General features: G+C 37.5%; 2 protein-coding genes and 1 pseudogene across 3 annotated transcripts in view; 2 read left to right on the top strand and 1 right to left on the bottom strand.

Annotated features, from left to right (window-relative positions):
- The window catches only part of PPP1R42 (protein phosphatase 1 regulatory subunit 42), a 39180-nt gene extending 13288 nt beyond the window's left edge, over positions 1-25892 (top strand). Inside the window, exons 6-9 of one of the 2 annotated variants that reach the window (XM_015598700.2) lie at positions 10979-11096; positions 14411-14542; positions 19596-19755; positions 25541-25892. In XM_015598700.2, coding sequence (XP_015454186.1) covers positions 10979-11096; positions 14411-14542; positions 19596-19755; positions 25541-25658 — 528 coding nt within the window. In that variant the 3' untranslated portion in view covers positions 25659-25892. Of the gene's footprint in view, positions 1-10978; positions 11097-14410; positions 14543-19595; positions 19757-25540 lie in introns of those variants that run through there. The other variant, XM_025041122.1, reaches the window with a different exon arrangement.
- On the bottom strand, positions 2047-2165 carry LOC112472611 (annotated as a pseudogene).
- Positions 25893-26966: 1074 nt separating the features above from the next.
- Positions 26967-27913, top strand: part of TCF24 (transcription factor 24) — a 6394-nt gene continuing 5447 nt past the window's right edge. The window contains exon 1 of the mRNA XM_015598603.2: positions 26967-27267. Within this exon, the coding sequence (XP_015454089.1) occupies positions 26967-27267 (301 nt within the window). The remainder of the gene's footprint in view (positions 27268-27913) is intronic.

The following is a 27913-nucleotide window of genomic DNA, read 5'->3' as shown; positions in this document are numbered from 1 at the left end:
TTTTAGGAACCTGTGGGTCAAATGAAATATTACAAGGGAAATTAGAAAATAATTAGACTGAGTAAAAATGAAAATGAAACATTTGAAAATTGGTATAATGCAGTAACAGAGTATTTAGAAATTTATAGCTTTCACTGCTTATATTAGATAAGGAAAATGATCTAAGCTTCCACCTTAAGAAGCAAGAAAAATAAATGCAAATTAAATTCAAACAGAAGGAAATAATAAAGATAACAGCAGAAATTAATGAAATAGAAATATAGACAACCAATACAGAAAAATCAATGGAGCCAAAAGCCGATTCTTTGAAATTTCAAACAAAAGTAAAAATTCTAGGTAGGATGATCAAGAAAACAAAGAGAGAAGACATAAATTAATAATATCAGAAATGAGAAAAGGTATCATTACATTTAAAAGGATAATAAAGGAATGTTGTAAAGAACATTTAAAAAAAATACCATTTATAATTCACATCAAGACACATGAAATACCTAGGGATAAATTTTAAAATATGTGCAAGAGCTGTACAATTAAAACTACAAAACACTGTTGGGAGAAATTAAAGAAGACCTAAATAAATGGAGAGAGATATCATTTTCATGGATTGGAAGACTATATTCTGAAAGCGCTAATTCTTTCCAAATTAATCTACACATTCAACACAATTTCAATCAAAATCCCAGCAGATTTTTTAAAAGAAATTGACAAGCTAATTCTAAAATTTATATGATTCTGCAAAAGACCTAAATACCAAAACGATATCACTAAAAAGAATAATGTTTGAGAACTTTACCTGATTTCATATTTTAATGTTACAATAATTAAGACAGTGTGGTATTGGCATAGGATGGACACACAGATCAAGGAAACAGATTAAAGAGTTCATCAATAAATCTGTACGTAAGTTCAATTGGTTATTTTATAGAAGTGCCAAGATGATTCAATGAGGAGAAAATAATCTTTCAACAGATGCTGGTGGAATAACTGGATATCGAAATAGAAAAAGTGAGCCTTCACCTTTCATACCATATAAAAAATTTTACTCAAAATGGATCATATCAAAATTTAACTGCTAAAATATAAAACTTTTAGGAAAAAATAGATTGGACAGAGTTCGAAATTTAAAACTTTCACTCTTTGAAAGACATCATTAATGAAATGGTAAATCACAGACTAAGAGAAAATATTAGCTATCATGTATCTGACAGTTTTTATCCAGAACACATAAAGAACACTAACAACTCTATATAAGAAGATGAACAACACATTAAAAAATGGGCTAAAGATTTCAACAGAAACTTTACAGAAGAACATATGATAATGGTCAAAAGACACAAGAAAATGTGCTCGGTATCATTATTCATCAGGGAAATGCAAATAATACAGAAATGTGACACCACTACATACCCACTAGGATGGCTAAAATTAAAGAAACTGACAATATCAATTTTTGACGAGACTGGGGAGTAACTGGAACTCTCACTCATTGCTGAGGAAATTTTTTTTTTACCGCCTATAGTACCTGGTCTTCCTAGGTGGTCTCCCATCCAAGTACTAACCAGGGCCAAAAAAATTTTACTCAAAATGGATCATATCAAAATTTAACTGCTAAAATATAAAACTTTTAGGAAAAAATAGATTGGATAGAGTTCGAAATTTAAAACTTTCACTCTTTGAAAGACATCATTAATGAAATGGTAAATCACAGACTAAGAGAAAATATTAGCTATCATGTATCTGACAGTTTTTATCCAGAACACATAAAGAACACTAACAACTCTATATAAGAAGATGAACAACACATTAAAAAATGGGCTAAAGATTTCAACAGAAACTTTACAGAAGAACATATGATAATGGTCAAAAGACACAAGAAAATGTGCTCGGTATCATTATTCATCAGGGAAATGCAAATAATACAGAAATGTGACACCACTACATACCCACTAGGATGGCTAAAATTAAAGAAACTGACAATATCAATTTTTGACGAGACTGGGGAGTAACTGGAACTCTCACTCATTGCTGAGGAAATTTTTTTTTTACCGCCTATAGTACCTGGTCTTCCTAGGTGGTCTCCCATCCAAGTACTAACCAGGGCCAACCCTGCTTAGCTTCCGAGATCAGACGAGATTGAGTATGTTCAAGGTGGCATGGCTGTAGACTTACTGAGGAAATTTAAAATGGTATGACCTCTTTGGAAAACAGTGTGACAGTTTCTTATAAAGTTAAATATAGAGTTACTATATGACTTAGCAATCACATTCCTAGATATTTACCCAAGTGAAATGAAAACCTATGTTCATACAAATACCTGTATGCAAATCTTTATACAGTAACTTTATTTGTGATTTTAGAAACAACCAAGTTTCCCTCAAATGGAGAATGGATGGATACACTGTATTCCATGAAATGGAATATCATTCAGCAATAAAAAGGAATGAACTACTGATGTGCACAACTGCATGGACAAACTTAAAAAACATGATACTGAGCAAAAAAAGCCAGACAAAGTATATGCTATATGAGTCTATTTATGGGAAACTCCCGAAAAGTAAAAAATGCATGTAGTAAGAGCAAATCCAGTGGCTGCTTGATGGGAGTGCAAAGAGGTTGACTAGAAAGGGCCATGAGTGAATCTTCTGTGATAATGAAAACATTGTCTTGATTGTGGTGTTTGTGATATCAATGTATATGGTTTGGTCATTTAAATGGATATATTTTGTTATATGTAAATTATAACTCAATAAATTTTAAAATACTATTAGAAAAAATTTCAAAACCAAAGAACATGAGTTTCCAAATTGAAACTGTCTCCCCAATGCCGGCACAGTGGATGAAAACTGACCCATGCCCAGATAGAAGATCCTTAAAAATTTTTAGGACACCAGGAGTAAAGAGCTCCTAAAGGCTTCTACAGAGAAAAAGAGGATACAACGAATAGAAAATCAAAATGGAATCAGAATTATCAGACCTTTCAATCTGAAAGACAGTAGAGCAATGTCTTCAAAATTTTGAGGTAAAAATGTTCCCAATCTAGAATTATATACTCAATTTTTTCAATTATTACATATAAAACATTTTTAAACATGAATGCTCTCAAAAAAATTTATGCCCCACATGCCCTTTCTCAGGAAGCCCTTGGAAAATGTGTACTACCTAGAGAGAAGAGAAATCAAAGAAAAGGGAAGACATGGCATCTAGAAACAAGAGAAAAGTTAAGAAATTTCCCAGAATGAATTTGAAGGAAATGTGAAGTGAAGTCCTAGGACAGCATCTACCTAGGACAGCATAGCCTTGCCTGCAGCGGACTGAACTGGTGATAAATACCAAGAAAATAAATAACCAGCCAATTTTTAACTCTAGGGTAAATAAAATGCAATCATAGTGCATTATGTGGTTTAGCGCTGAACAATATTTAAGTAAGCTTAATAATAATATAGTCAATGAATATTAATCCGATTAACAATTTTAGTATAACTATTGATACGATGGAGAAAGGGAAGTATAATAGGGGTTGCAGTAGTACTTATGGAAATTAAGTCGTCATCTTCTATAGTAGGAATTCATTAGATAAGTATCTAAGATTTAAAAATCAATAAATAGCAGTTGCCATATAGCAGTGTGGAAGTGTATATAGAAATAGCTGAAGAAGTTGAAAGTGGTTTTGCTATAAGCCCTAAGGTACTCTTTTTAAGTTTTGTTATATACTTTATGGTCTTATTTGATTTTTTAACTGTGTTGATAGCTTTGCTTCAATTTTTAAATATCTAATTTAAAAAAGAGTGATTGTTTGGTTAGGAACAACTGGTTAATATAATTCTGTTATCGTATTATCATCATATCCCCTGTTAGAGCAAAGAATTTTTGTTGATTTCAGGATTCCCTAGAGCTCAGCCCAGTGCCTGATACACAGTAGGCACCTACTACATTTTTATAGAATGAATAAATACAGGAACAGTAAAAATTATTCAATTATATGGGAAAGGCATGCAAACCATTCAGCCACTTCCAGAGGCTGGGAATGTGTTATGCCAAGAGCTGCTTCTCCCTCCCATAGAGAGGAGACATTCAGGGAGTGCAGCTGAAATATCAAGTTCTTCTACTTCCAGCAATAAGACCCAACAATTAAAAATGCCTAGACACAGCTTCTTGGAAGTCTGAATATAGAGTTGCCTGGGATTCACTTGAAATGTTCTTTTGTGGTCTATTTTAAATCATCATCTGAAGGCTTAACCAAAGGACATGTTGAAATTCGGCATCAGAATACTAACTTGCTTCTCTGTGTGTATTCTTGGGGTCAGATCTCCATCTTCTGGCTTTAATTTTACATTCTTTATGCTCATTGATTGAAGTTGCCCAAAGGCTGCTGACATCAAACCCTGTGCCACAGGAGAGAAGGCTCAACACGCCATACATAAGGTCACTGACATCCATCCTAAGAGTCTTCAGCAACAGACAGCTTTGTGCCATGGGGGAAAAGAAGAGGACATCATTAGAGAATCCTAACATAACCACTATAATTAGCCAAGGTTTTTAGCACTAGAGCAGCTGCTTTGATAGGGACGACCATAGGTTCCGTGAATGCGCCTACAGGAAATATATGAAATAAGATAAAAATGAAAAAGTAATGGTGCCTTAGGATGGTTAAATAACTTTGAATCTTCCAATCAAGATTCTGGTTTGAGCAGTGAGAAAGAAATTTGAGAATAATTAAAAGGAACACATGTAACAAGGAAAAGTACTACCATGGCAACTGAAATCCTGGAGTTCTGTGAAAGGAACAGGAAAAAGAGAATTGGGTCACTGGGAAGTACAGACATTCCCAAACGAGGCCCATGCCCTAGCCTACTGAGGGTCCTAGACCCCCAGGGCAGTGGCTACATTAGAGGCGGAGGCACAGGATATGGACCTAGAAGAAGCTGGTTGGCCGAATGGCTTCAGTCTTTCCTGCTACTTGGGATTTCATTTCCTTCCTTCACACTTCCACAGCTGCCAAGGACACTTTCCCCCAAGATCCTCTAACCCTACCCTCATCTCATCTCTCCTATTCTAGTCCAAAGCTGGTCCCAGGCTGAGACTTGGGGCAGAGGAGGGGGAGGTGAGGGTAAGAGAGGATTAGAGGAGGAAATAGAGGAAGACAAATCCTATTTTTCTTCTCTCTTTCCATGTCTGTGGCCCTTCTAAACAGCAAAATTTTCAAAACGGTTCCATATAATTTCTCCTTTATAATTCCTGCCCTGCTTCTAAACTCAGATCCATTCATTCACGCATGCATTCATTCATTTCGTCTTGTCCATTCATTCAAAACACCACCATGTGGTAGCACTTGCTACACACTGGGGGAGACAATAATGAGCAAAAGGACAGACATGGTCCTTGGCCTGAAAGAGCTCTTAGCATTGAGAAGAGAAACATTAAGCACATAATAACCCCAAAACAAATGTAAAATTGCACCAATGGCAAGTACTACAAAGTAGAAATTTGTGGCTCGAGAGCCTATAAAACGGGTATTGCTCAGCCAAGCCCTGAGAGAACAGAAGCACTTACCAGTAAAGACAACAGCATGTGCAAAGGCTCTGGGGCAGGTGAGAGCATGGCAAAGAGGGACAGGAAGCAGGAAGAGTGAAAGTGCGACATCGTGCACATAGAGACTGGTGGGGAGAAGGTACATAGGTCACGATAGAGAGTTTTGTCTTCATTCTAAGAACAATGGGGAGCCACTGAAGGTATTTAAGCCAGGCTGAAGTAATTATAGATTAGCATTTTGAAAAGTTCAGCATGACTACAATGTGGATAATAGATTGGAAGAGGCCAGGCCAGTTAGAAAGTGAGAGATGGTGGAAACCTGAATAGGGCTGGTGTGGAAATGAAGTGGGTAGACAGACTGAATTGCTGTCTAGGAAGTAAAGTGGACAGGACTTGGTGGTGATGTAAGGAGTGCGGGGAAGTCAAGAATGGTTCCCTGGCTTCTGCCTTGCACAATGGAAAATAAGGAACTCAAGAGTCAAGTTTGGGGGAGATGGAGAGAAGATCATGAGTTTTGGTCATATAGAGTTTTGGTCATATAGAGTTTAAAGTATCTTTGAAATGTTCCAGAGAAAATACCAAGTAGACAATTGGATACATAAAGCCGGAGCTCAGGGGGCAGAAGAATGTGGGAGTCTTCAGCATACTGGTTAAGTGGTCACTGAAACTGCCATTGTGGATGAAATTGCCTAGGTATGAGAATAGAGAGCATGTGATGAAATGCTCAACATGGCGTCCTGCAGAATCTGGTTTTCCTCATGTATAGATGACTCTTCCTTCCTTAGTGTAATAGATGTTTTGCTATTGTTATCAATGTGGTCATTCTTTTTCTGCGAAGGGTCTACATGTAAATGGAGAATGTGGTGGGTTAAAGGAGAAAAACGTTTTTCTAGCCATGATTTTACATTCCACTGTAGTCCAGGGAAGGAAAACAAACACTGTTTAAAAGGAATAAATGTAGATTACAGAAAAAGCAGCAAGTGAATTGATGCCTGATGGTCTGCCACAGGGACACCTGCTCCTGCTCCCCAGAGGAAGCTCGGGAACCATGGTGATGCATTATGGGGAGGTTTCATAGCACTGTCACCACACAAATATTCTTTGGGCTTTATCTCAATTAAATAGGTATTTTTATGGGCTGACTCATGCAACATCCCACCAAGTATAGCACTGTTTTAATTTTATAAGATGTGTTCTCCATTCTCAAAAGCAACTTTTGGAAAACAGCTTGTTTACACATTAGGGATTCCTGTGGTCAGAGGGTTGTTAGTTGTAGGGTCAGAGATTCATGCAGGATCCAGGGAGCCAGAATAACATGGAATCACAAAGCCATAAAGGGAGTGGTCACTGGGTCGGATGCTCCAAAGAACTGAGACTGAGAAAGTTCAAAATTGGCAATGTGATAAGGAGATGAGAAATAAGGTTAGCAGGGCCTGTTCAGGAGCCCCAGGCTGCAGGTGTGCCCAGTGACTAAGGAAGCAAAGGCAGTGGCCTAGACTCTTGTTATGTCAAATGTGGCCCTAGGACCAGCTGCAGCAGCCTAAGAAATGCAGAATCTCAGCTTCTGCCCTAGACCTAACAAATCAAAACCTACATTTAAACAAGATCCCTAGGTGATTCTTAAGCACATCAAGTTTGAGAAGCACTAGTCTAGACCACTCTTTGAAGAAATGCAGTGATAGAAGGGAAGAGACAGGATAAAAACTAGAAGAGAGAGACTGGAAATGGAAATGCAAAAGAAAGAAGATTCCAAGAGCAGGAGGCCAATGGCAGTGGGGAAGGGATTGAGAGAACCGATTAATTTGGGAAAAGAGGGAGGACCCTTTCTTTGTTGAAAAAAAAAATGGGAAAGAGGAATAGAATAGGAAGCGTGAGACCAAAGGCAGATAACTGAGAAAACTCTGTGGACGGGTAACCTAGTTCTCCCCAATAAAATTGGCAGCAAAGTCAACCCTTGAAGAGGAAGAAAAAGAGAGGTTTTCAGCCAAACAATACTCCATAGTTTAGAAATTCCTTTCTTTAACACACAGGGCTCTCATTTAAATGACAGTTACTTTTGGTTAATATTTCTTTGAATTTTTTCCTGTAACTCCTTTAAATAGGTATGCAACGATGTATTAAAATATTACAAACTTTCAAGACCATTTACAATAAAATTTTTGCATCTCTCCAAGTAGCTTGATGAGCCATGAACTTCAATAGGGCCAACATTAAATAGCTGGCTGACGCTATTAAGTCAAATAAATATCATGGTTGCAAAAATGCATAAAAAGGAACAAAAATTTTTGCAATCTATATCTACAGTTTTTATGTCTACAAAGTTTGCTTAATCAATAAAATGACCTGAAAAGTTTATCTCACAGTCAGATATATTAGTGATTTACTTCATTGGTTTTCTGATGACCATTTATCATGAGGTAAAGCATCTTCAGAATGAATGGTGGAAATCAAAAATTTGACATGCTTGCCTCTTATATAAACTAAATATTTGATTTATAAGATACAAATGAACAAACCACTGTCGCCTGTCATGTTTTTCCAGTTTCTAATTTATTCAACCTCTGCTCAATATTGATCCTGACAAGGAGAGTAACCCAAAGATAAATTTATTCACTCTACAGTTTAGTCAGGAACAAGCCAAAAATTATAGATTTTCCCAGGCAGATGATGACAGGCAGTCAGAGAGATGACAAATGGCTGTCTTTAGAGTTAGTTAGGACAGTTGGACCAGACGTTTCCGATAAAGATTGGAGAATGCTGGTCAAATACAGGTTCATCAGTGGCTGTCATTAATTGCAGAGGGAGCACTGCCAGGGCTGCAGGCACCCATACAGGAGCTTGCACCAGCCCTACACGGGCAATAGAATTGGCTTCTCAGGACTCTGCAGCACTCCTCCAAGTGATAGCATGACATGATCATTTATCAAACAGAGACTATCCAGAAAAGTGTCTGTTCCCTTTAGTCATTTATTGAAGGGCAGGAAAGTGAAAGCATTTTATTAAAGACAGGAAGGCAATGAACAACCGGAGCGTATCCAAAGGGTAATCATATTTCAGCGCAGGATTAGTTTAGTCTTAAGTAAACACGCACTGGAGGGAGGATGTCGAGGGTCATTTATCAAATGAGAAACAATTAACAAAACTCTATAGGACTCTTTTTATCTGTATAAATTTAAAATTCTCTTTTGTTTTTATTACTTAACTTTAGGATGACAGGCATCATGTTCAACACTGTACAAAAATGCAATGCACAATTCCTTCCTTAGAGGTTTTTAGACTAAGAGAAATGCAGTTAAAATCTCACATAAAATAAGATAATTATGGCTGAATCAAACACTGTTAAACAAATACTGTAGAGAGAGCATAATCCAGGGCCCAGGATTGAGGGAAGAAGTTATAACTTTTTAAGACAGCTTTCTTATAAGTCACCTACATTCAGTGAGTCAGAAGCTTATTCTTCCTTAAACAATTTTTTGCTCTCTGTTGACCAAAATTAAGAGAAATAAAATAAGCTGAGAGGTGGGAGGACAGGCAAAGAGGCAGAGAATTAACACATTTATTATAACCTACTTTGTTCCAGGCATTTATATGCCATGGCGAGTAATCCTAATTATCCTTACTTTATAAACGAAGACACAGGCTTGCCTAAGGTCAAACAGTATGCAGCAGTGCTGGGAAGCTTGAGATTGCCTGCATTTTTAAAAATAATTCCTATTTTTCACATAAATTATTTGGATACTTCAAAGTCTAGCACAGAACTTAGCTAGACTTAGCAATTCAATAAATATTTTGTAGGCAGAACTAAAAATGCTTTTACCACTTTATGTAGGAAGACATTGGCCTCAGGAAGATTAACCTACTGGGTACTCTGCAGTGGGTCCTAGACACCCACCTTTCCTTGTGATCACTCCCCAAAGACAGCATTTCTTCATGCAGATGCAGGTGCATATCTAAATATTCCAAATTGGTTATCTCCACAATATGACAGAATTTTGTGGGGGTATGCAATATGTGGGAGGGAACTGTTGTCAAAACTTCATAGTATTAAAAAAAAAAAAAAAAGATTTTCTAAAATCTAAAATCTAAAGAACAAATGTAATCTTATAAGATATTCTTCCCAAAATGGAAAAATGAAGTATCCAAGCAACAATAAACAGGGATCAAACAAAAAATAAGATGGAAGGTACAATTAGGTTAAATGGATATATAAGGCCTTTTGAAAGGTACCAAGCTTTGAAGGTGAGGAAATGATAAAAGGGAATAAAAATACCAGGCAATGTATTGTCAATTACTTTTTGCTTTGCAATCAAGAACATGTGTGAATTAATCTATAATTTGTATTTTCTAATTTTCCCTGATATGCTAGGGTAATTTCTGTCCTGGCTTGAGGAAAACAAATGGAAGACTCACAGGTGCTTGCCTGCTGCTACCTTCTGGAATTTTCATTAACTTTGTAATCCACTACCACCCCCATATTCTAAATAGCAACCCCCCCTAGATATGTACAAGATGACATATAGGGCAAGTGCTCTGAAAACCAGAAAGATCTTCACAGAATTAGTTATTATCAACATTTGTTACTTTAGCGACAAACATCTGCTGTAATGTTTTTGCCATATTAAAGGCAGTTTTCCTTTTCTTTTCCCCACCCCTTCCCCACCCCATGGCCATTAAATTTTTAAAAATCAATTGAAGGCTATAGAGTAGAAAAACAATTTTTACTTTGCTTGTTTTGAGTAATTCATTACAGATTAAATGTATCTGATTTAAAATTAAAAACAATATTGGGGTACATATAAGAAATACTCCAAGTATATTTCACTTCCATTAAATATTAGCTAAAAAAAATACATATTTAAAAAATGAAGAGAGAAAGCAAGGAAAAGAATGACAAAAAGACAAGGCAATGGAGAAAGGGATAGTGATATTGGATGGGAAAAGAGAGAAAGAGAGAGAGAGAGAGAGAGAGAGAGAGGCGGGAAGGAGGGCAAACTGAGAGGGCTAGTTCTTAAATCCTATTAGTGTTCTTCTCACATTCTTGCAATGCCAATGGATGGCTTACTCACTACTCCTTAATTGCCTTAATCTGGAAACTTCCAAACTCCACTAAGAATAGGGCATCTTCTGCAGCGTGGGTGGCCAAAGGGGCAAAAGTGTTTTCTGAGCTGCAGTTTGGGTCCATTTAAAGGAGTGTGACAGAGAATTGTTCTGTGGCTCCCAACTCAGGACCTCACGTTTTGCCTTCTCTTTAGCCCTCTCTATTATTAGTATAGACCATTGTATCAAAAAATATATATATATACTTATTTATGGTACACTTTCTAAGTACCTGGCACTGGGTGAGGAAGCCATGAAAAGCCATAATTAGTGTTAAAAACAGTTAACTGAATGAAAGAAATACTGATAATTATGAAATATTTGTGTTTTGCTTTTTCTTCTGTAATTACAGGATTTGGAGTTTTTACTGAACAAGTTGATGAAGCTGTGGAAAATGGATCTAAATGGAAATCCTGTTTGTCTCAAACCAAAATACAGAGACAGACTGATATTGGTGTCCAAATCACTGGGTACATGTTTATATTATATTAATATTATTTTCTTAAGAGAAAAAGACCTGGTTCACCTTTTAGCTAATTTATCAGCAAGCCTTTAGAAATATAAATATGACATCTGGATCTACAAAAATGGTCAAGTTTAAATCTGATATTTTGAATAAGAGTTAAAATTGAGAAATAAAACAGGAACAATATCTACTGTTCAGAAATAATTAATCAAGGTACCAGATACTTTTTCTTTAAAACAGAAAATATGGCTGTAACCAAAACAAACAAACAAAAAAAAATTGGTCATAAATGTGTAGAACTTGCTCACCTTTTGCCAAATTTCCATTGGTACAAATCCTCTGAAGATCCTGAGACTCTTTAGCTCTTGGTTTTGTAGAGAAAGTTGTTCAAGGTCTTCATTGTTTGACACTTGCCAAATAGTACCTGAGAACAGAGGAGTTATTTTCATTAATAGCAGAGCAGGGCGGGGAGTCCTTTATGAGACCCTTATAAATAAAAACATTCCTGAATACACACTATACTGGGGGAAATGAACCAGAGTTCTTCGGCAGGGACCAAGTTATATAGCACTGTAGAGACAAGCACTGCCCTCTCACAAAGTAGGATTCATGAGACGTTTCCTGTATTAGAACTTCTGTGACATGTTGTACTTAGGTATAAAAACTAATGCACGGAAAACCATTTCAAAGCTCATAGCTGTAGTAAACCTTGATTAATTATAATGCTAGTGCAGTGGTTCTCTTGGGAGAAGAAGAGATTGACAGAGAGCATATCAGAAAAATCCAAGATGATTTTTCAAAATACATATGTGAGGGTCATACCCTGCCCACCCTGTACCCCACCAGCCAAGGGTAGGGAACAGAGAATACACAGGGAGAATAATCTCTACAGATGATTCTGCTACACACCACCCTCAACTCTCCATCTCCTCTCCTCTCTGCCCATCACACACAATTCTATTAGTCCACTTCCCTTAGGAAGTGGAGTAAATATTATTAACATTTGATAATTAAGAATCTTCCAGTGTTTATGGAACCACTTCTGGAAACACTGCTCATATACAGTACTGTAGGCAATGTGTAAAAGATAAGGAGATGTGTATACTGATCTTCAAATAAAGATTTATTCAAAGTTTTTAAAAATAAATATTTTCTATAACATCTTATTATAAATTGCATATTTCTTCTAGAAAATGAAGAAAATATACAAAAAATAAATATTCTTAATCCTGCTATAAATCTGTTAACACTTTAGTATATGTCCTTTCCGTCTTTATTCTATGCCTATACACATGTCTAAACATTCTCTGTTTTTAGCTTGTCTCATTTTAATTTCTTTCTTTTTCCTAAGTGCAAACCAAAAAACACAAATTAACTCAGGGCCTGGTAAGAACTACGGGGAGCCATTTTCTGTTTTGTTAGTAACCTAGTCCTGATCAAACAGAATGACAATCCCCACACTTGGTTTACTATGTGTGAGTGGAAGCAAATTTGGGGCTGAGAACAACTCATTAACACGAATCTCACAGGTCTCTGATCTTGTGTCCATTACTTGGCTACCCCTCCCGAACCACTTGTACACCTAATAACCGTAAATAAGATCATTTGCTAAAAGTGAGATAGAATCAGATTTAACAAGGCATAGTCTCTCAGTCATTTCTCAGTTTTTTCTGGAACATTAATATAAGGAGACAGGGTTATGGTAAAAGTCCTGGATCATTCCTTATCCTTATAATAGATGTTTTAAAACTATGCACTGATTTACACACATCACATCCAATAATATATTAACCAATTATATGATTATTAATAAAAACAGATCTGGAAAGATATCAATAAGTAAAAGTGTTTGAGAATCTGAGCATAAAACAATGACCTTTAATGTAAAGTTATAAGTACTAAGATGTATGATGATAAAATATTTAGCCAAGTTCTTATATTATAATCTGGAGAGCGCTATTGTTCAGTTAAAATAAGTGCATGAGACGAGATGCAGAAACAATTATACTTCTAGAGTTTATGGATCTAGTTTATATTTCTAGTTTTATCACTTGATTTTGTACTTTCTGTATACCAATACTATGGATCATATTTAAGTGCCAATGTTAATACTTTCAGTAGTATCGTAAATATTTTATCAGTATACATATCATTTTTCCCTGTACTAATATAATCTAACAATTTTTACTACATCCTTTCTACGTTCTGAGATCTAGGAGAAGATATTACATGGATGATGAAAGAAAATATATTTACTTTCAAAAATACTATATTGCAAACTTTGCTAGAAAATACAGTCTTTATCTTAAGGCCACCCGTATTCATGTAATTAAAAAGGTAATATAAAATGTCCTATAAATTTACAGTATCTCCATTTATAATAGACTACTATCAGCCATTAAAAACTGTGTTTAAAGAAAAACATAAAATGCTCACAATACAATATTAAAAAGTAGGCTGTAATGCTGTATAGAGAATTCCAATTTTATATAATACATATACATACATAGAAAACAAAAAATGCTAAAAAATATACGAAAGTGTTATCAGTGGTTTTTAGAGATTATTTTTGGTTGCAGAATACAAGCAATGTTAATTTTCTTCTTTTTTTTTTTTGTATTTTCCAAATATCTTAAACATACAAAAATTATTTGTGTAATTTAAGATGTTCAATTTTCAAAACTTTTTTAAAGGAACAAAATATAAAGATAGATAGTTGAAATCTCACTTCATAGAACCAAGAAGCCAGCTATGTGGGTTGTTTCTATTATAGCCTATGTGCTAGGATATAAAAGCATTATTAATGTATGTGCTTTTAAAATACCATGTTACATACATAAAACTTCTTATTCACTTTAAGATAAAATATATTTTGCTTTTTCCTAAATATAACCATATTATTTAAATTAATGGATATTTAATTTTTGTTGAGTATGACATTTTTGTTTTTAAAAATAACAATATAATGTATATATGACCATAGATGGGTGACCATACATCAAATTGTTTACAGTGATTATCTCTGTCAGTGATAGGAAGAAGTATGGATAGTAACACAGAGCCTTTTTATGTTTTCTCCGTCATGTTTCAGTTGTTTATAATAAGCATATATCTTTTTTAAAATCAGAAAAAATAATCAAAAATAAATAAAAGCTACACAAAAATAGAGAAGTTGTGTAAGTAAGGCACTTTAAAAAGAAATGTATTTCAGCCTACAGTGTAACTTAAGTTCATGTGTCCTAAACCAGAAAACTATAAATTTTACCTACATGTTGATATTTATATATTGTATTTTTTAACATGTATATTTTTCTCTAGAATTCCTTGATGGAAAAGAAATTAAAAAGATGGAAAGACAATTCCTAATAAATTGGAAAGCATCCAAAGATGCCAAGAAAATCAGCAAGAAAAAGAACACTAATAAAGAGGATGCAAGTAACTCATACTTGAGTAAGTAGGCTGTCATTCAGTAGCTGACCACATCTACTAGCAAAGGGGAACAATCTACTCAACAACAACAAAAATTCAGAGAAATAGGAAGCTTTATTTAGATTTTTTGTTTAAGGCATTTGGGTTTTTTAACTTATTTATAACACCTAGGAAATTTAACCTGTAATGTTTATAAATGAAAATGTAGCCACGATCAGGAAAAGCTGTGTTTGGTTGAGTATGACTATGTCGGCATGGAAACGGAGAGCCATTAAGGGTGGGGGAAATGTATAATTTTACATCTGGCAAAAGTGCATGATATTGGTTATGTAAAAGGTGAAAAAACAATCAGCTATGTAAATTGTGAAACCTAACTTACCAGTATATTTGTTTAGCAACAGTGCAAAAATCTCATTTTTCATTGGGATAGAAAATAAAAATGTATCACAGCCACATCTGTGGCCTATATTCTGTGGCCTGTCCCCTTTCATATGCACGCACGCCAACACTTGCATATTTTGATTATCATATGCCTAAGGCTGTATTGCAAAGGACACGGCCAACCTCCCTTGCCTAAGTTATGCAACTAAATGTAGCTCAGTGCAACGGGTAACAATGATCTTTTTCACATTGGGTAGCATTCTAGAATAAGTCTTCACAGATTCCGTAGTCCACAACACTGGGATGAGCCCGTTCCTCCATTCCATGAAAGTGGCTGAACGCTAACGGTCTTCCTGTTCCATAGCTAACAGAGGATGGGGGCATGGAAAGGGGTTAGGCCAGGGGAATGGGAAAGGGAAACTGTAACAGTGAACTGAGGCTTTGTGCATATCCTAGGAGCTCTGTCTCCAGGACAAGGAGGTTGAGGTGAGGAGAAGCAGAGCAGAGGTGGAAAGACATGGAGCTCTGATGATTTTGCCATGTCTATTGAATAGAAACTGTGGAAAATCATTTTAAAGAATGGAACTTTTTGAGCTGATAGTATCCCCATGAATCATGATACTATGTTGATAATGTGAATTTCTCAAGATCTGAAACCTATAAAACAGACAGAAGCCATTTCTCCTCCTCTGTTTACCTGTGGCTGGCTGTGAAAGGTAGAACAAGACCCAGGCTAAGGAGTCCAGTATTTTCCATATTTTCAGTGTTATAGCAAAGATGCCGAAGTGCCTAATTGGTATTGAAGTACTCACAGAATTCAACATCAGCTCTCACCCCCAAATTAAGCCTACTTTAAAATAATGTTGTTTCCTTCATCTTAATAGATTTCATAAATTCTTGCTAATTCAGAGACGATTAGATTAATTTTAAGTTTGCCAATGCAATTTGACAAAATAATCTAATGTGCCTTAATAGATTTCATAAATTCTTGCTAATTCGGAGACGATTAGATTAATTTTAAGTTTGCCAATGCAATTTGACAAAATAATCTAATGTGCCTTAAAGTTTACAATTTTAAAAGCTTATAGCTATTTAATTTTCTCAGTAAAATCCTTATTAATCTCTTGATCATCTAGTATGACCTCCAACTAATTAACAAAAGCAATCCTTAAAGCCATGTAGATACACTAACAACTATCTGAAAAGGAAATTAGGAAAACAATTTCACATACAATAGCACCGAAAAGAATAAAATACCTGGGAATAAACTAAACTAAGAAAATAGAAGAATTGTATGCTGAAAACTATAAATGACTGATGAAAGAAATTAAAATACAAGTGAATGGAAAGATAGCCTGTGTTCAAGGACTGAAACATTTAATATTGTTAAAATGTCCATAATACCCAAAAGCATCTACAGATACAATGCAATCCCTATCAAAATCCCAACGGCATTTTTCACAGAAATAGAAAACAACTCTAAAATTCATATGGAACCACAAAAGATCACAAAGTAGCCAAATCAACCTTGAAAAAGACAAATAAAGCTAGAGGCATCAAAACTTCCTGATTTTAAAACACAGTGTAAAGCTACAGTAATCAAAACAGTTTGGTGCCGGCATAAAACACATACAGATATACGGAACAGAACAGAGAACTCAAAAGTAAAGCCACAGGTAAATGGTCAACTGATCTTTGACAAGGGTGCCAAACATACACAATGGGGAAAGGGCAGTCTCTTTAACAGAATTATGAAAACTGAATAGTCACATGCAAAAGAATGAGACTGGACCCTTATCTTACACCTTACACAAATTAACACAAATAGATTAAAATAAAGACTTAAACATAAGGCCCAAAACTGTAAAACTCCTAGAGGAAAATACAAAGGGAAAGCCTCATGAGATTAGTATTGGCAATAATTTCATGGCTATGACACAAAAAGCACAGACCACAAAAACAAAAATTAACAAGTGTGACAAACTAAAAAGTTTCTGCACAGCAAAGGAAACAGTGAAAAGGCAATCTATAGAATGAGAGAAAATATTTGCAAACCATATATCTGATATGAGGTTAAGCTCCAAAAGAAAAAAGATTCTCTTACAACCCGATAGCAAAAAAAAAAGAAAAAAAAAAGTCTAATAATCCAATTTTAAAAAGAGCTAGGGAACTGGACAGACATAACTCCAAAGAAGACCTACAAATGGCCAACAGGTATAAATAAAAATGCTCAATGTCACTAATCAGAAAGACGCAAATCAAAATCACAATGAGTTATCACCTCACATCTGTCAGGATGGCTATTATCAAAAAAGCAAATGACAAATGTTCGTGAGGATGTGGAGAAATTAAGAGCCCTTGCACGTTGTTGGTGGGAATGCAAAATGGTGCAGCCGCTATGAAAAACAGTATAGCAGTGCCTCAAAATTTTAAAATAGAACTACCTATGATCCAGCAATCCCATTTCTGGGTATTTATCCAAAATAATTAAATGAGAATCTCAAAGAGATTAGAACTCCTATGTTCACTGCAGCACTATTCACAATAGCCAAGATGTGGAAACCACCTAAATGTCCACTGACAAATGAATGCATAAGGAAAATGTAGTATATACATACAATAGAATACTATTTATCCTTTAAAAAGAAGGATATTTCTACAATATGTGACAGCATGGATGAAACTTGAGGACATTATACTGAATGAAACGAGCCACTCAGAGAAAGACAAATACTAAATGATTCCATTTATATGAGGTATCTAAAACAGTGACATTCATAGCATCGAAGAATGAAATGGTAGTTGCTAGAGGCTGGAGGGAGGGGGAAATGGAGAGTTACTAAACAATGGGCATAAAGCTTCAGTCAAGCAAGATGAATCTAGAGATCTGCTGTACAAAGCTGTATCTATAGTCAACCATAGTGTATTTTACACATAAAAATTTGTTAACAAGATAGATCTCACATTAAGAGTTTTTACCACAATTTTTAAAAAGACCTATAGGATATTATATAGCACAGAAGTATCATTTCAGATATTTACACACATTATTGCATTTAATCATTATAATTTTTAGGGCAGATAATTATTATGTCCATTTTGCAGATGAGAAAGCAGAGTTTTAGAACGATGAAATAAATTATCTGAGCTCACAAAGACAGCAGGTGGTATGGTGACTAATCAACGTTATCTAACTTCATGAAACAGCTCCAACTCCTAGTGACCACTCTAGTGATGACTGGCTGAATTGGGCTTAGGCGTAAGGACAAAAATGTCTGCTCTACTTAGAGATTCACTTAGGTATGGTGGGAATTTAGGAAAATCTACAGATGTGTAAACATGTGATATGTAAATTTTTATGAATAAAATGGAACGAGGAAGAATATGGAATAATAGATTATTAAAGAACTTTGAAATTTTAAAAGTATTCAAATAGATATGACTTACTATATTGAAAAACAGACTCTAAGGTCACTTAAAATAAAACTGAAACAAATTGAAAGCTGACTCACTGCAATAGAAAATTATCTTGCGTTTCCTCAGGAATACTTACTCTCCTTTGGCCACTTGTAGATACTCTTCTCTCTCACCTCCTACACGTTTGCCATTCCTACCCAAACAAATGATACAGTTCTGAACCTCTGAGGCTTAAAAACAATGACATCCCTAGATATGTGTATATAACACACAATAACTCTATCCTTAGGTATGTGGCCAATAGCTTACACTATGGTCTTTATGAAGGCTCTGTCATTACTGCTCAAGAGAAATGGAAAACATGAATTAAAGCCCAGAAGATACATGTTTTTAAAACTTACAGTATACCTTCAGATCTTTAGAAAAGCAAAGATGAACCTTTTTAAGACACCCTTGTACAACCAAATACATTTTAAGTGAACAGGAATTCTTAGGAAGAGAGCAACTTTTATACTTCCTGAATTTCTACATATTTTTGATAGCCTTGTAAATTTGGAGCTCTATATTAGGGACATATGGTAAGATTATAGGGATTCGGACCTCAGATTTTATTATCTTACAATAAAAATCTTGTCCTACATATAGCCACATATCGATATAACTCAAAATTGAAAACAAAATCACTTAATAAAATCCAGAATGTATGCATATCTTTTAGCACTGACTTCTGTAATGCTTTGATGGAAACATTCATTTATTCATTTAATAAACATTTATTGAGCACTTTTGATGTGTCCCAGACTATGCTAAGGCATGGGAATTAGAAGTGATTAAAGTAGTCCCCCACTTAAAGGGAAATCACTGCTAGAAATGGAGAATGGTCTATAATGACGTAGAATGTTAAGGGCCAAAATAAAGGCATGAACATATTTCAAAAACTGTATGTGACTAATCTACTTCCTAAAAGTTAAACACTCTGAAAAAATAAACTCAGAACAGCAAAACACAAGGGAAGTTAATATTTATAGTAATGTTGGTGTACACATTTTGTCTATGAGAGTTGACTATAAACTTTCCTGTGTAGGTTTTTATGTATGAAAATCTGTGATATTTTATCTTGGACATTTTTAATTGGTTTTACCATAGATCTATTTAACGTTTTTTAATTCCACTTCATAAAATATAATTTTAGACAGTCTAATGCTGTTGTATGCCATGTTTACAATTTAGTTATTGATTTCAAAGCAGAATGCTTTTAATTCTTTGTATGCTACAGGTAACTTTGAAACAATGCATCACATAGTTCCTGTTTATTACCCACAGGTGGGTAAACCAAAATTAGTCTTTTTCTCTGATGTACAGAGATACCTTCCGAATGGAAATGCATCTCTAGAAAGCTCTCAAGAAGATAACCCTAAAGTTACTGAAGAGACCAGGTGGGTTCTTTCAAATATTTGTGAGATTTATCTTTTGCGGGAGGATGGGACATCTTGACTGTCAACAGCACAGAGAAAGAGAGGCCCATCATCTGTCTCTCCTTGTTCTGTTCTCAATTCTTCTCGGCCAAGCACCAAAGAAAAAAAAAAGAAGTTCACTATTGATCTGCCCAAACAGTCACAAAGTTGAGGTGGAAGGGGGCGCTGGTCAAGAAGTACAGTCATTCCCTGAGGTAGGACAGGTGACAGGAAAGTCCCGGGAGCAGCAGGTCTGGATGTGTGAAGGAGCAGGGATCATATCCAAGAAGCCTGAGTGAGGCCCAGTTGATGATGGGTGGCCCACTAGGGAATGGATGAGGACAGCAAGGGCATGTGGTGGCAGAAAGGAGGGGAAGCCGGACACTGCAGAGGTAGGCTACTTTTACCATTTCCCCAAACCAAAGCTTCTTCATCTGGTCTCTCAGAAGGAGACATTAAAAGTTCATTAGATTCTCAAAGGGGTTTACAATCCAAAAAATGTTTAAGAATCACTGTGCTAAACCTTGAGAATATAAATAATTTAGCTCCATGTGAATCGGCTGTAAGTCTCCTGATGAGAAGAAAATTGCTTTTTGGGTTTTAAAAGATGATACTGCTTTCATATAATGAGAAATCCTAACAGAAGATAACTTTGTTTATTCATAAATCTAGAATAAATAGACTTATTTATTATATGTCAGGCAGTACTGAATATAAAAACTCAAATGAGATAGTCCTGATCTCAGAGACCTTCCAACAAGCTAGTTGGAGAGTCAAATGTGATACAGTTACTGTACAGTGTGATGAATGCTATGGACATTATAAACCAGATCATAATACAGCCTATAAATTATTCAGCTTTTTCATTTATAATAAAAAAATGATTGCTCTAATGAAGGCCAATAGCATATTTCATTGAGAAAGTAATCAGAGCCAGTAGACATACTTTGGAATACATTTCCTTTTTCCAGAACTGTCTGCTGAAGGTCAGGTGGGTTTTCACGAGACCCTCTTCGCAGGGTCCAGTCAAGAGATGGTGTCTTAGCATTCCTTAACGGAGAGACCTGAGGAAGACTCATGAGCAACACTGCTGCATGTCCTACCCTATCCCGGGGAGACTGGCTTAAGTTTGCCAGGGCAGGCTTCCGGGAGCCTCCTGTGGGTCTATAAATGCTTTACTGGGAGAAGAAGGGGAAGGGTATGCAGGATGCAGGGAGTCCTAGTTTCAGTCTTGCCTCCTCCACACACACACACACACACACACACACACTGGAAGTTGTGTGAAAATTTGCTTTACTGCTTATGCCCTGTGATTACCATCAAAACCTTAGCCAGCTTGTCCATAGCACCCCAACAGTTTCTTAAAGATTTACACAACTTGGTGTCAATTCCACAACACTGTTCTTGAGTTGTGTTTCTTGCCAAGTATTTTGAAAGGTCTTGCTAATACATTACCAAAGTAAAAAAGAAAACAATAAAAAATGGACACAGAAAACAGTGGTAAATTCTATACATTGTCACACACACTTTGAGCTGTGAGCTGTGGCACATGCCATATATTCTATAGCCCCAAGCAAAGCTCTCATCACTACAACTGCACTGACAAAACAGCAAATAAATCACTCTATTTTAATTGTCCCAACTAGGAACACTCAGTACTAAGCTAAATGCATTTTAAACTCCTATGTACTATAAAAACATCCTAAAAGAAGCCAGCAGAATAGGGGGGTCCCTGTGAAAGAACATAAAGAATGTCACTAGCAGTGAAGTTGATCATGTTCGACCCTGAGTCTTTAGTTTCATAATGTGAAAAAAATATTACATATTTTAAATGTTTTTTATTTCCTCGGGTAACATTTTTACTGAGGGCATGCCAAAATATCATTTTGTTATCACAAAAGATTTAAATCTTGTTAAATGGGAAAATCAGTTCTACCTCTCTTTTATAAAAGGTGACCAAAAATATGATGAAATTTCATTAAGCTCTTGATATAGATTTTTAGTGTGCCTATTGCTAACATTTTACTAACTTAGTATAAAGCTAAGTTAGTAAAGTGTTAAAAACAAAATACCTAGCCCAAACACAAAGAATAGATTTTTAGTTTTTAAAAAGTTGATAAAAGCAACTCCTTCCCTTAATTACTTCAAGGGAAGCAATGAGCTGGCATCAGCAGACACACGGCCCACAGTCCACATTTAATATTCGGGGTGGAAAGCCTGCTCAGAAGTGAGAAGGAGCTTAGAGTGCTTTTTCCAAAATGCTAAAAGTCTGTGCCCCATGCGCCTTTAAGTATCCATATACTGGGAGCTGTGCCTGAATCCCATGGAACGCAGTGAAGCAACATCTGTCCACTGACAGTGGAGTGTTTTCTACCTCCTTCACAAATGCATGCAGTCTGTGCTCATGTATATTTACACAAGCCTTCCTTCCCTACAGGGAGGAAAAAGTCAGACTCATTGATGTTGTTTTTGACCCTCAAACTGAAGTCGATACTATCAATGTACACTTTAATTAAAGATTAGTTCAAAACTATTTTTTACTTAAAGGCTCATTCTGAACAAATGCCTTCAGTGTTCAATTAAAAATAATATATGGTATTAAACAAAAAATGTACACATTATTGCTTCTTTCTGTGTTTGTCACAGTAAATACTTCTGACAGATGTTTCCTCTTTTCGAACATGCTAGGAGGTGCTTGAGCCTTAGTAATTTTAAAATAGACATTAAATACATTTATGTATTGTAAATAAGATCCACTGAGAATACTGTACAGCACTATACAATAAAAAAAGCAAATTGTTGCTTGATTAACTATCTTACAAGCCTAAGCAATATCAATAGAGTCAATTCATCTCTCGTTAATGCAAAAATAATAACTTTCTAACTGGGCTAGAATGCCCTTAGTTTCAAATACCTTTAAGAAATGTGAATCTCTGGGACCCATAATTCACAGGAAATGTTCATTGTACATTATTTAACTATTTATAAAATTCCTACTATCTTCAGTTAGAATATGGAAACATTAGATTTCTTTGAGTTAAAAAGTGAACTTTAAAAACGGTAAAAATAAGTTGCTTTCATCACTGTTGGGTTATGTTTGAACAATTTCCTATGTGCTTCAAAAATAATTTTTAAAACTTAGAAAATATTTTAGTCACAAAGCTCTGGGATGATCTTATATAAACTTATTTGCAGAATTCTAAATGCCTTTAATTTCATTGTGTTGAACCTAACCTCAGTATAATTCATTTTATAGGTAAAATAAATGTATATGTAATCAATAATGTAGGTATAATGTTAAGATTTTGATATGACGTTCTCAAAGCACCCTTCTGAAATTAAGACATCCCCCGCACCCCCCTCAAAAAAATAAAAAGCAATTATGGTATGCAAAAAAGTTTTTAGAAACAGACTAAGGTAGCTTTTGTGACTTCTAGTCTCAATTGTCAATGGCTTATTCTGTGAATAAAGAGTTAAGTAACATGTCATTTATAAGAATTATATTATTTTCCAGTCTCTTTTGAAAGCTGAATCTTCGTTACCCAAATTTTAAAAAACGTAGAACCCTTTGAGAGGAAAATACTATCAGCCCCATTTTCTAAATGGGGACGTGAGCACTGGCGAGGCCCAGTTAGAGGGGCCCAAAGTCACATATTGCCATGAGGCAGAATTGGGACTTGAATCCAGGTCGCTAACTTCAAAAGCCAAGCTCTCAATGACTCTGGAAGGGAATGTTAAAAATTCTCTCAGGTATAAGCAGGGTGAAGTAGGTGAGGGAAGCAGGTGAAAATATGATTGAGGTGAACTGGAGAGCACAAGTCCAACTAAAGGCAACTCTATCTACTTGGCTCTAAAACAATGTAGCCAGGCAGATATGTTGAACTTGAGAAATTATATTAGTTGACAAGCAAGATATCTAGATTGTGAAATCATCTGACTTTAAAATATTGGGTCAATTCTTTTCTTAAAAAATATCTATTAAGATAGATAAAAAAGAAAAAAAATGGTGCTAGCAATGATATGGAGCAACTGGAACTCTAAGGCACTACCTATGGGAATTCAAAAATAGTACAGCCACTTTGGAAAACAGTTTGACATATCCTTATAAAGTTAAACATGGACTTACCACATCAACAGTCCCATTCCTAAGTATTTTCCAAAGTGAAACAAACCTATACTCACACAAAAATCTGTACCCAAATGTTTATAGTGGCTTATTTACAATCACCGAAAAAAGGAAACAACCCAAGGGTCTCCAGACTGGGGAATGTATAAACTGTGGTATATCCACACAATGGAATACTACTCAGCATTACAAAGGAATGACGTGGTGATACATGAAACCACATGGATAGATCTCAAGAGCATTATATAAGCGAAAGAAGCCAGACTTAAAAGGCTAAATACTGTATGACTCTATGATATTCTAGCAAAGGCAAAACTACAAAGACAGAAAACATCAGTAGTTGCCTAGGACTAGGGGTTGACTACAAAGGGTTAGCACAAAGAAAAAAATGCTAGGGGAGGGAAGAGTGATGAAATATTGCATATCTTTATTGTGGTATTGGCTATACGACTATATGTTTGTCAAAACTGAACGATATACTCAAAAGTGAATTTATCTATGTAAATTATACTTTAATTAAACAATAAGAGGAATAATTGTAAGGTAAAAAAAAGCACCAATTATATAAAACCTATGTATGATATCTATATGTATACCTCAAAGCGATATATTTTCTTCACTGTTACATGTGATCATTTTACATTATAAAGATGGGGTTAAGATGACAAATTATTTGACCTATGTTAAAAAAAAGACAAGTATAATTTTAAGACCTATATCACACTCTGTGAAATAAAATTTATAGCAAGCTAAAGCCATGTACTTTCTGGAAGACTAGACAAGAAATCCAAAGAATGACATACAAATATTAAATACAGTAGGCTAAAAAGCTCAAGCATTAGGATCAGTCTGCCTGGCCTAAATCCTATCTCTGCCACTTACTGTGTGACCTTAGACCAGTTACTTAATCTCTCTGAGCTTCATTTTCTCTACTGTAAGATGTAAAATCCTCAAAATGTTTTTGTAAAGACTAAATGGAAAATAAAGTACATGTTTGTAATGCACTTAGTGCATATAGAGTTAAGTCAGGTATCTGTTACTAAGTTACCTAACAGTTGAAAATTTGAAGATGTTTATCTATTTTTAAAATACTGGTTTCTTGCAGGAATTAGGACTAATCTAGAATCATCAGAGGATCTGGTATCTGCTGCTTGGAGTGGCAGCAGATAGTACAAGGGGGTGGTCCCTAGGGTTGGACTTGTTACATCAGTCCTTCCCAACCTGACCGCTGGGCAGGAGCTGGCCAGTGGCCAACCACTGTTAGCAGTGAAGAGCCTCAGTTGTGCCCCTGCCTCCACCCCTCTTCTGGCAGTAACAGCAGATTCCAGCAGGCCAGGCTGAGGTGAGGATGTGAGATGCCAAAGAGGCAAAACGTAAGGCACCTAATTTGCCTCGCCCTAGTCCTGAGCCACCTTCCCTCCAATATTATTATTTCCATACCTCTCCCAACTCATAAATTTCCCCATTCTTCCCTATCCCAGCAGGAGAATCTTTGCTTCTGCTTCCTTTAAAGCCTGAGAAGATTCACATAGTTTAGTGACTAATCATTAGCCTTGTTATTGTCACCTAGATTCTGTTTGCTACTTGTTTTGATAACTTTCATTTTTAAATAATTTAATGTTTTTTTCTCTATTAATACAGGAATCTCTCTTTGAAGTACTCTGAAAGCTTAGTGACAAAAAAAGGTGTACGCAAACCTCGCCTTCTCCATAACCCAAAAGAAAATTTGTTAGAAAAAAAAGAGTCAACTCAGCCTTAAATGAGCTGAAACATTTGCTTTTTACCTTTATAGAACGAGGCAACAACATCTTTTGTCGTTGGTAGCTTTATGGTCTCATTATATGAGAAAAACCTTTAAGTTCTTGTTTGATTTGCTTTTTTACTGAATCTGAAACTGCTTTTCAATTGCTTTAATCCCCGTTACATAAAATTTACTGGGAAAATGAAGATGTGTTTTCTCATTCATTAAAAAAAAAGTAATCTTTTTCTTGAATCAATGGTGTTTTGGTGTGCTTCTTTCTAAAGTGTTCAATCTAATTAGTTATTGAGTGGGAATTGACATGAGAGCCTGAAGATTGCGCTGATTCACTCTAATATACTGAAGTGTGAAACGATATATCCAAATTCAAGTGCCACCATTACCATATACTTGGTAGTTCCAATTTAAAAATCTGCTGTAAAGTTTGAAATTTGTCGCATACACAAGGGCAGTTTCGTGAATGATCATGTAAATCTAACATTGCCTTGACCCCAAAGAGTTTTGAAGGTCCTGCCCTTCGAACTGTCGGCATTGTATCAAGGATAGACTAATAACTTGCTAGAAAATCTCGTGCGTCCACTCAGACTTCGCCTCCGAAGGCGAGGGGTCGGAGACCGGCGGAAGCCTCGGAAGGCTGGGGACGCGCGGGCCCCGCGCCCCCGGGGCCGGCTTGGAACCCGCCTGGCGGCGCAGCGCCGGCCCCGCTTCCCGCGGGTCCCCGAGCGCAAGGCACCTCAGCGAGTTCCTCGCATGGGGACGGGGCCAGGACAAATTTTACGTGCAAATAACGACTCAAAGCGGGGGCCCCAGGCGGGCATCGGAGGCGGCCGGCCTGGCCCGCGCCCCCGGGAGAAGCGACCGAGACCCCGGCCCGTGAACTGTGACTGGGGAACCTCCTCAAGCCTTCGAGGTAGGCGCGGCGTGTCGCAGGGCGGCTGGGCGGCTGGGCCGCAGCACGCAGGAGGAGGCGCTACCGCTCTAATCGGGGCAACGTGGACCTTTTACCTCGGGGTGAAGTAAGAGGCTAGCGCGGCGGTGCGGCACCCTCCACGGCGCCTCGCGGAAAACTCAGTCACGCTCCACGAAACGGCAGCGTCTCCGCCCAGCTCGGGGCCTGCCTGGACGGCGCCCGGGCTCACACAAGTCACTCGCGAAGCGGTTCGGGGGGTCCTCGAACCCAGACCTGGGTTCCGCAGGCGCGGAACGCGGTGCGCGGGGCGTCCCGCCCGGGGAGGCACGGACGCCAGGGGGCGGAGCCAGCCGGGCGCCCCGCCCCCTCAGGCCCCGCCCCGTCCGACGCTTTGATTAATGACTCTCCTCCCGCAGAGACCGCGGCTCCGCCAGGGCTCAGACCCCGCGCCAGCGCCTCAGGTGCGCGCGGACTCTGCGGCCCTGCTGTGGTGTCCCGACACCCAGCTTCGTTCGTACAGACGCTTGTCCTCGGGGGCGCCCGCGGAAAAGGCGCTCCCAGCCGGGGCTGGAAGGGGCCGTCTATTTCATTTGGACCAGAATGGAGTGACCCGCGCGGTCCTGGCCACGCAGACCCGGCTTGAAGCCCCTTCCCCGCTGGCGCAGCGGAGCAGAGCCCTCGACGGCCGCTCCAGGAAAGGTAAGGGCCCCGGTCCGATCCCCGCCGCGCCGTCCCCAAGCCCAGAGGGTAGCAGGTGCCTTAGTCCGAGGTGAGGCCAGGGGTCTCACACTCCTCCGGCAGAAATTACCCTGGGCTCCCGCGGTCGCCCCGGGGTCCCGGGCCTCGGAAGCCAATGGTGCGAGAGCGGCCGGCGTAGGCACCGCGCTCCGCTAAAATGACCCTCACCATCTTTCCTGCGGGGTTGGACACCTATAACATTCCAGAAGTGCCCACGAGTTCCGGAGCTGTACCTGCAAGATCTTTCTTCTCGGGTAGAGAAGCCTTTTCGCTTAATTGTCCGTGGAAGGTAAAGCTGGCACCCCGCCCCTCCTTGGCCCTCTAAGGAGCCCAGGAATTCGGACTCCAAAGTCTCCCCACACGCGGGAGGCAAACGAGTCCAGTCGAAGCGACCTCCTCTCTGAGAACGCCCCGAGCCACGTCGGGCGGTCGGGCTGGCGCTCAGGAGCTGCTACAGGGCTGCAGCTCCCCAGGTTAAGCCCCACGGGCGTCCCGGCCTCACTGCCCCTTCGGTTCTTTGCAGGGCGCGCGGCGCGGGAATTCGCCATGGACCGCGGTGACCCGGCAGGCAGCCCCCTCATCGCCAGCAACGAGACTGCGCCCCTGG

Source organism: Pteropus alecto, unplaced genomic scaffold (assembly GCF_000325575.1).
Source record: "Pteropus alecto unplaced genomic scaffold, ASM32557v1 scaffold87, whole genome shotgun sequence".
NCBI lineage: Eukaryota > Metazoa > Chordata > Mammalia > Chiroptera > Pteropodidae > Pteropus > Pteropus alecto.
This window is presented reverse-complemented; position numbering and strand designations above follow the sequence as displayed.